Source organism: Neofelis nebulosa, chromosome 6, assembly GCF_028018385.1.
Source record: "Neofelis nebulosa isolate mNeoNeb1 chromosome 6, mNeoNeb1.pri, whole genome shotgun sequence".
NCBI classification, from domain to species: Eukaryota; Metazoa; Chordata; class Mammalia; order Carnivora; family Felidae; genus Neofelis; species Neofelis nebulosa.
In genome coordinates this window covers 45,089,531-45,099,220 of record NC_080787.1, presented here as the reverse complement: position 1 = coordinate 45,099,220, position 9,690 = coordinate 45,089,531, and the positions used below count along the sequence as shown (strand labels likewise).

General features: G+C 47.3%; 1 protein-coding gene and 1 long non-coding RNA gene across 3 annotated transcripts; both read right to left on the bottom strand.

Annotated features, from left to right (window-relative positions):
• Positions 1–809: 809 nt before the first annotated feature.
• MAD2L1BP (MAD2L1 binding protein) lies at positions 810–6,555 on the bottom strand. 2 transcript variants are annotated; one of them, XM_058734091.1, is made up of 3 exons: positions 5,962–6,555; positions 5,193–5,645; positions 810–1,730 (listed from the first exon to the last, which is right to left on the bottom strand). In XM_058734091.1, exons 2-3 carry the CDS (start codon positions 5,523–5,525, stop codon positions 1,218–1,220), a joined length of 846 nt encoding a protein of 281 aa, XP_058590074.1. In that variant the 5' UTR covers positions 5,526–5,645; positions 5,962–6,555; the 3' UTR covers positions 810–1,217. The 2 variants fall into 2 exon arrangements, with proteins under 2 accessions (XP_058590074.1, XP_058590075.1); XM_058734092.1 differs by having other exon boundaries at positions 5,193–5,458.
• Positions 6,556–8,686: 2,131 nt separating this feature from the next.
• On the bottom strand, positions 8,687–9,639 carry LOC131514271 (uncharacterized). Its single transcript, XR_009263001.1, has 2 exons — positions 9,389–9,639; positions 8,687–8,918 (listed from the first exon to the last, which is right to left on the bottom strand). It is a non-coding gene; the product is annotated as an uncharacterized LOC131514271 (long non-coding RNA).
• Between the last annotated feature and the right edge of the window lie 51 nt (positions 9,640–9,690).

Here is a 9,690-nt window from a genome sequence, read left to right as displayed (position 1 = left end):
CTATGGAAGGTTGTTACATGAGATAATGTATGTAAAGTGCTTAAAACGTAATATACAATATAAACTATTTTTTTCTTAAAAGACAAAAACATTCTTCTTAAAAATAAAAAATAGTAAATATTTATATTGTCCCCATTTACACACACACACACACACACACACACACACACACACACACCCCTACCTACCTACCTATCTCCAACACCAGCAAGGTAAGGATTCTGTCTTCAGTTCACTTCCAAGAAATAAGCAGGTGTTCTCAGGAACTAAGAGCATCAATGCTTAGCAGTCAGGACACCATCAAGCCGGAGGGAACAGCAAGGATCAGGAGGGCCAATTCAGAGGTGCAGCTGAGGAGGAACTGCCACAGGCAGGAGAGCGGGGTTTGCCTAAGGACAATACTGCCAATAGTAACTGCCAGCGGTGACCACAGCTGCAATGGAGACAGGCTAGGCAGAATCCCCAAAAGGCCATTTGGCCTCAGGAGCAGATCCCACAGGCTTTACAAAGACCCTCTTTCTTAGCCCAGTCTCTCAGCCCCCTTCCCCTGTGTGACCTGGGGCACACATACTTTAATGATCACAAATACCAGTATGTGACAAGGAAAAAATGCCAGGCTAGGAGTCAGCTGATGAGGACTCTAGTCCCAACTCTGACATCAAAGTGTTATAGAACTTTGGCCAAGTCACTTAACTTCCCAGATCGGCCTGGGGCTGATAAAGAGAAAGAACTGCAGTCGAAAAAATCCTAGAAGCCCTGGAGCATAAGAGACCAAGGAGAAAGATAAAATATTCCATCTGAACCCTGGAAATCTTTAAAACAAGAGTCTCAGATAATTTAATATGGATCCATTCATTTTTACATTTAAGTTCATTATGTCCCTGGTAAAAATTCTGAAAGGCCACAGCAAAAAGCCACTTCCATAAGAGTGTCTGTCTATGGACTCATACTTGTTTTCCATCCCTGAACAGAAATGCCTCACCCAGCACCTTCTGGGAAAATCAACCTTTGATTCAAAGAGATGTTGTTCAATGATAATTATGACAGCCACAGCCAATCAGCCCACCAGGAAGTCTGAGGAAGGGAGGCAGCCGGTAGAACAGAACATTCCTCTCAACAGGAAGCAACTCTAGCTCTAAACAAAAGATGGGTGACCTGGTGCCAGAGGGGGAAAGATAACTGAAGCCATTGTGTTCATGATTAAGAAGCACCCCCATTCACTCATGGAAGCCTTTAAGTGTCACTGGTGCCTGGAACCAAACGTAATCCTCCCAGGCTGTGGTTGGGATAGAGGGCCTGCCACAGGACAGGGTCACAGTCAGTTTGTGACCCCGGGTAGGCACTCGGTAGTTGAGCTTGGGTTGAAACCAATCTTCTCCACAGTCACGGTGCCCCTGTGCCATGACAATGGTGCCCATGAGTGGAGGAGCCTGTAGCTCACTGAAGGCATCAGCCATGAAAATGGCTCGGAAGAGACGGCGCAAACAAGCTGCTGTGCTCAGGCTCTGGTCCATGCTGTTGGGGGCCAACCGGGACAAGTCAAGCTCGTAGAACTCCTTGGGATTTAGGGCACTGCCGCCAAGGAGGATTAGCACTCGGGGTACTAGTGTCCGGGCAAAGAGACCCTCTAGGTGGCTGAGGACACTCTCCAGTTCTGCCAGGGATTGTTGGCATTTCCTGCTGCTCACCTCAACAGTGGCCCGAGGTTTCTTCTTCATCACCTCTTCTGCCTGTGAGGACAAAGAATGGTGAAAGGGAAGGACAAGATGGGGGAAGCCATTGCCCTCTGAAGATACCTGTCGGGATGCAGTAGACTTCTGGGACTGGGCTTCCACGGCGAAGACGCTGGATTTTATCAGAGGGCAATATATCAAAAAGGAAAATGTATTCTTTGTAAAAAACCATATTTTTTCCCACGTTTAGAACAGAAAGACAGGTGGGAATACAAACTGGTGCAGCCACCCTGGAAAACAATATGGAGGTTCCTCAAAAAATTAAAAATAGAACTACCCTATGACTCACCAATTGCACTACTAGGTATTTATCCAAACGATACAGGTATGCTGTTTTGAAGTGACACATGCACCCCAATGTTTATAGCACCACTATCAACAATAGCCAAAGTATGGAAAGAGCCCAAATGTCCATCGACAGATGAATAAAGAAGATGTGGTATATAAATACAATGGAGTATTACTCAGCAATCAAAAAGAATGAAATCTTGCCATTTGCAACTACATGGATAGAACTAGAGGGTATTATGCTAAGCAAAATTAGTCAGAGAAAGACAAATATCATATGACTTCACTCATATGAGGACTTTTAAGACACAAAACAGATGAGCATAAGGGAAGGGAAGCAAAAATAATATAAAAACAGGGAGGGAGAGGGGCGCCTGGGTGGCTCAGTTGGTTAAGCATCCGACTTCAGCTCAGGTCATGATCTCGTGGTCCTTGAGTTCGAGCCCCGCGTTGGGCTCTGTGCTGACAGCTCAGAGCCTGGAGCCTGCTTCTGATTCTGTGTCTCCCTCTCTCTCTGACCCTCCCCCATTCACGCTCTGTCTCTGTCTCAGGGTAAACATTAAAAAAAAACCAAAACAACAACAACAACAACAAAAAACCAGGGAGGGAAACAAAAACATAAGAGACTCAAATATGGAGAACAAACAGAGGGTTCCTGTAGGGGTTGTGGGCTACACGGGTAAGGGGGCATTAAGGAATCTACTCCTGAAATCATTGTTGCACTATATGCTAACTTGGATGTAAATTAAAAAAATAAATAAAAATAAATAAAAAGAACAGAAAGACAGTACTCTGAAGCAGGAGAGCATCCAGAAATAAGCAACTAAAATAGTCAAGGAGATCTGGTGGCATGGCAAGTAGCAAATTTTGCTGTGCCATGAGTGACAACAGGAAATGGGGATAATCTGGCTTGAGAAAGGTGATTCTGCAGTTGGTCTTCCAGTTAAACATGAAAAATTGAACACATGCTTATTTGTGGTCCCATCTGAAATACTACTAAATGAGGGGAAAAGGAAGGGGAAAAAGGAAGGAAGGGAGAGGGGAAAGAAAGAATTCCCAAGGGCAAAGAGAACTGGGAAACAGACAAAAGCAACAACAAATTTTTGGAAAACAGAAGGCACACGGAAGAGTTCAAGGGAGCTTATTACCAAGCGCTAACAGAGGGAAGGCCCATGAAAGCAAAATGATTCATACTGCAGAACCCCAGAAAGGCTTAGGAACTGGCAATTCAGGCATCACAGAAGAATGAAAAGAGGGGGACTGCATGAAAACCTCTGTGAGGACCCTTAGATCACCTGCCAATTTCCTCCACCCAGTCTTCTCCAGAGAGAAGACTTTCCAATACTGATGTTTTAGAGTCCTCCAAAGAGACCACGAGATTCCTACCCAGTATCCTTGAAGTGAAGTCTATCAGCTCACAAGGCCCAGCCAGGCATACAGAGCTTTCACCGATTTATGGGCTTTTTAAAAAAATTTATTTAGGGGCACCTGGGTGGCTCAGTCGGTTAAATGTCTGACTTCAACTTAGGTCATGATCTCACAGTCCGTGAGTTTGAGCTCCGCGTTGGGCTCTGTGCTAACAGCTTGGAGCCTGGAGCCTGCTTCAGATTCTGTGTTTCCCTCTCTCTCTCTGCCCCTCCCCTGCTCATGCTCTGTCTCTGTCTCAAAAATAAATTTAAAAAAACATTTAAAAAAATTGTTTTAAATAAAAAATGTTTGTTTATTTTTGAGAGAGAGAGAGAGAGAGAGAAAGAGAGAGAAAGGGGCAGAGAGGGAGACACAGAATCTGAAGCAGGCTCCAGACTCTGAGCTGTCGGCACAGAGCCCAATGTAGGGCTGGAACCCATGAACATGAGATCATGACTTGAGCCAGTCGGACATTCAACTGACTGAGCCATCCAGGTATCCCTCACCAGAGATAGAATAAAAGCCTCTAACATGACAGAGACCAAAACAAACAGGAAAATGAATCTAAAAGAAACTGAAAGGAACAGAGGAAAACTTCAAAAATACAGCAATTAATATTCTCAAGTAAAAGAAAATCATAGAGATGTGAAACAACAGGATGCTATTTAAAAAAGAAACATGATGGGGCACCTGGGTGGCTCAGTCGGTTAAGCCTCCGACTTCAGCTCAGGTCATGATCTCACAGTCTGTGAGTTCAAGACCCGCGTCAGGCTCTGTGCTGACAGCTCAGAGCCCGGAGCCTGTTTCAGATTCTGTGTCTCCCTCTTTCTCTCTCCTCCCCCGCTCATGCTCTGTCTCTCTCTTCTCAAAAATAAGTAAATGTGAAAAATTTTTTTTTTTTTTTTTTTTTTTAAGAAACATGAGAGGCATCTGGGTGCCTCAGTTGGTTAAGCATCCAACTCTTGATTTCCGCTCAGGTCATGACCTCACAGTTTGTGGGTTTGAGCCCCGTGTCAGTCTCTGTGCTGGCAGCATGGAGGCTGCTTGGGATTCTCTCCCCCTCTATCTCTGCCCCTACCCCGCTTATGCGCGCATGCTCTCTCCCTCAAAATAAATAAGCTTAAAAAAAAAAAAAAGAAGAAACATGAAAAAGAGCTCTTAAGACTATGATTGCCAAAAAAGAAAAAAACTATAGAAGTGTTAGAATATCAAGTCAAGGAAGTCCCCTATAAAGTAAAACATAAAAAACAAAGAGATGAAAATTTGGGGAGATGGGTGCCTGGGTGGCTCAGTCAGTTAAGTGTCTGACTTGATTTCTGCTCGGGTCATGATCTCAGTTTGGGAGTTCCAGCCCCAAGTCAGGCTCTGTACTGACCCTGCCAAGCCTGCTTCCCTCTTTCTCTCTCTCTGCCTCTCCCCTGCTTGTACGCTCTCTCTCTCAAAATAAATAAATAAACTCAAAAATATAGTAAAAAAAAAAAAAAAACTGGGGGAGAAAAAACACTCAAATTACAGGGTCAGTTCATGAAGCCAAAATGCAACACAATAGCAGTTTTCCAAAAAAGAAAATGAGAAAATGCCAGAGGGGTTAGGCTATCAAAGACTGGGGTGAGGAGAAACTGACTAAAGTCCTGGGGCTGAAACACATTCCTTACAGCTGCTTAGGCTGACAGGACCTGAAGACTCTTCAGAACCCCTTTACAGCTGTCTACGGTCTAATCATCACAGTCTCCCCACCAGCTTTCTCCCAAAGCCTGTGCCTACCTGGGGAGAAGGTTTTCGGTAGAAGTGCTTAAGCTGTTCATAGGGCAGAGGCAGTTGTTGGCGTTGGTACATGATATGCTTTAGAAGTTCACAAGTAAACCGACAGCAGCCTTCCTGGCTCACAGGCCCGGGAAACACCACTGGCACCATGCAGTCTCTGGGGCGAAAGGGCTCCGAAAGGTTGGAAGGTTCTTGAGCGGAGGCAGTCTCAAGTAGTTCTATCTGGGGGGCGTGGGTTTCCTCTGACTTCTCATACCATTCCAATTCTAGTAGGTGCGCAGAGGAACAAGGCAGACACTTGAAAAACTTAAAAGCCAAAGTCAGTCTTCTCATTCCCTTGTACTGCGGAGGGAACAGCCCGACACATTCCCTCCGCAAACTCCTGTGTGGGTGGCGGCTAGGAGACTCCCAACCCCAGACGCTTACGGGGATTTAAGTGACGCCGGATGGAAGCTGGGGGAAAGGAGAATTTCAGACACCGTGACCAGGCCTCCGCTCAGAAAGTGGAATCCCTGATCTGGGGAAATTAGTTTACTGTAACTGTAATCAAGCGGGGTCCAGAGTGCCGCCCAGAGGAAGACAACAGTGGGGACGAACCAGTGGGATCCAGGACCGAGGGGGCGATGGAGTCCGTGGCGCCGGGCGGGAGCCAGGAAATGGGGACAAGGAAGAAGGGCCAGAGAAAGGGTCATGGGCTAAAAGACTGGAGAGCGGTGTAGAGAAGAAACAGGTCCCCACGGCTCCCCGAGCTGCGGACCCCAGTCCTTACCAGGTACTGTGGTCGGACACAGCACTTCCGGCTCCGGAGCCGCCATCACTACCTCCTCCTTCTTCTCCGTGCGGTTTGAACAGGCGCCCCGCGAGGTATCATGGGAAGCCCACGCCTCCACTTCCGCTTCGGCGGTGGAGGGGCGGGAGCACTGCACCGCCGCAGTAATGGAGGCTGGGCCGAGCTAGGTTTTGATCCCTGTGCTCCCTAGCAACACTCCCTCACAGGTACACCGAGCCCTAACTGTACAGAGAACCCACGCTGTCTCAGACACTAAGTTCTGCCTTCCAGAGGACCCTCGCCCTCACGCATTCTCTCCTGCGTTCACTATTCGCTGGGCACCTACTCCATGCCAGGCCCTGTCCTAGGTGCTGGAGACTGTGGCAAACAAACAGGAGGCAGTCGCTGTCCTCAAGGGGTTTGCCACCTATAAATACGATCCCACGTGATGAATTATATACAGTGAGGTGTGCACGGGCTGTGGATGCGAACAACCGAATGCCTAACCTAGCTGATGTGGAAGAGAGGGGTGGTCCCAGAGGAAATGTGCCCAAGAAACTGTGACCTATAGGATGAGTAAAGGTAAAGAGGAGGACCTACCTATCCTGGAGACCTTGAGAGACAAGAGCATCCTTCATCCAAGGAATGAAACGGGTTCACATTATAAAGAGTTAAGGCTGTGGTAGACAAACAGGATCCAGATTATGGCAAAGCTTTATAAGCCATGTTAAAAAGTTTAAACTTGATCCTGTAGGGGGATGAGGAAGCTTTGAAAGCTTTAAGTAGGGGAGTGACATGATTAAATTTATAAACTTAATCTCTACACTGGCTGCAGTGGATAGATTATATTACAGGGAGGATGAGAGAGGAAGCAGGAATACCAATTAAAGCTAGTGACTGCGGTTACCCAAGTGCATTGATAAAAGAGGCCTGAACTATGGCAGTCACGGTAGGGTGGAGAGAATTAGGTGAACCCTAGAGATATTTAGGATGTCCAATGACCATGACTTGGTGGTTGTCCCCAGGAAGAGAAGGGATAGAGACTACTAAGACAAGCAGGTTTTTTAAGATGGCCAGTCGTGCCATTCAATGAAGGGAGAACACTAAAGGAAGACCAGGTTTACTGGTGTGTAGGTATGGAGAAAAGATGAGTTCCATTTTTTATATAGTGAGTTTCCTGTTCCATTGGACAGTAAAGAGATATTTAGGAACACCATTGATAATAGAGATGTGTTTGAGAGTCATCAGTATAGGTGTGTATAAGATCACCCAGGGAAGGCAAGTAGAATAAGGATGAGCTAGGATCCTGAAGACACTAATATTTAGGGGATGAGCAGAGAGAAAAGAGACTGTGGAGGGGAGTAAGGAGTAGCCAGAGAGGTATAATGAAAAATAAACAAGTGTGTCATGGAGGCCAGGAGGGGTGTGTCTCAGGAAGTAAGGAGCGGAAATCAAAACATACTATAAAAGTACAATGATTAAAATACTGTGGTGTTGGATCAGGAATAAACAAACAATAAAACAGGAGAGAGTCCAGAATCAGATCCATGCGTATGTAGATCTTAGTGTATGATGAGGGTGACTTTTTATTTTTTTATTTTTTTAATTTTTTTTAATGTTTATTTATTTTTGAGACAGAGAGAGACAAAACATGAACGGGGGAGGGTCAGAGAGAGAGGGAGACACAGAATCGGAAGCAGGCTCCAGGCTCTGAGCCATCAGCCCAGAGCCCGACGCGGGGCTCGAACTCACGGACCGTGAGATCGTGACCTGAGCTGAAGTCGGAGGCTTAACCGACTGAGCCACCCAGGCGCCCCGAGGGTGACTTTTTAAAACAAGTAACTTGAGACAGCTCCCTATCCGTTTAGAAGGGAAAAAAATCAAATTAGTTCATACATAAGGATAAATTCCACATGGATTAAAGATCTAAACATAAAAATTAACCTCGAGGCTCCTGGGGGGCTCAGTCAGTTAAGCATCTGACTCTTGATTTAGGCCCAGGTCATGATCTCACAGTTTCTGAGTTTGAGCCTCACATCAGCTCTGTGCTGGTGGTGCAGAGCCTGCTTGGGATTCTCTCTGTCTCTCCCTCTCTCTCTGCCCCTCCCCTGCTCGTGTGCTCTCTAAATAAATAAATAAATAAATAAATAAATAAATAAATAACTTAATTAAAAAATTGGGATGGAGGAAGTGAAATTGTGTGTTGGGTGGCTGAAAGACCCAGGAAGATGAGAGGACAACTGTTATCAGGTGAGTGCAGCAGGCCCTGGTTATCAAGAGAGCCCAGAGCTGGTGGTGGTGAGAATGTTGGGGGAATGGACTTGGCTCTCCCAACCCCCATCCTTCTTGAGATCTCTTCCTGAGTTCCTCAGTCTCAGCCTCTATTAGCAGTTTCCCTGGAGGGGTTGTGCCACTGGCTGGAGTTGACCTCTGCAGTATAACCTTCCTTCAGTGGAACAGAGTCGAGAAGAGAGAAGTCATGTGTGCTTTCAACCACTGAAGACCACAAAATTGGCTGGATCTGCTAGGCCCTTTTACAGATTTTGGTCCTTCTACTCCCACTGCTTTGGGGAGTTATGCCACGTGGACAGCAACCACCCTGCCTCCCTCCTTGTGGTGGAGGGGAAGCCAAGGACTCCACCAGGTCTGAACTCCTGAAAGCATCACCAGAGGTGAGCCACTGCTGCTGCTGCTGCTGCTTCTAGTTTTCCAGGGAAAACTGAGATCTGGAGGGAAGGGCCTTTTTACTTCTTGGCTGTGTGAGAGCATCTCGATGTTTGTGAAAGAGGGGAAGTGGGCACAGGGTGAATGGTGAATCATGAGACAGCCATGGGGCTAGGAATTGAACCTTGGCGTCCTGACTCCCAGCGCAGCAACATGCTTCTCCACTTTGCCTTTCTCGTGTCTTGTACACTGGTTTCTGTCGCTGTGTTTCCTCTTTGCCGACTGCAAGAGCCCTAAAAAGCAAGAGAGATAGCTTGGCAGGAAAGTCAAAAGTCAATAATCCCCTGGGCCCTTGGCCAAGTTTCTATTACCTGCTACTTCCCCCAGCCACAACCTTAGCAGTGGCTGACGTAACCGGAGCCCCAGCCCCGCCCCAAGTGGGGGCCAGGCCCCTCCCACAGCCCTGGTTATTTTAAAACTAAACTCGCTGTGCCGGGATTGGTTCTACTTCAAAACAAAGGGGAGGGGTAATTCTCGCTGTGGGCATCCTTGTAGCCTTCAGGCTGCAAGGCTGGTTTACGGGTTTGGGCCTCGTGTCGATGGCACCGCGGTGTCTCGGGTTGCTAAAACCAGCCCCCGGAGGGTGCCAGCCTGGTAATAAAGCAGTGACTACTGTGTAAAGGTGGCATAATCATCGCAACAATAACAGCCGTAATTAGGCTAACCACCATCTGCCTCCGCCCTGGCATTCGCCCTGACTCACCCCGACGGCACGCCAGCAGTCGGGGAAGAAATTGAGGCGGGGTGGAGCCAGCCGGCTGGAGGGATCAGTCTCCGTGAATTTTGCAGCTCTTCAGGTCCAAAACCTGTTGTCTGGGATCTCGCTAAGGGCCCAAACCCTGGAGCGCCCACAAAGCTCGATTCTGATGTAAGCCCTCGGTTTCGGGTGACTGTCCCACCTCCAGGCCTCCGGGCTCCTAAACTTCCCCTTAAAGAGGCCCTAAGAAAAGACCCACTCACAGCACCGAGATTGAGAACCAGACTACAGCTCCCCTAGGCCTTTGC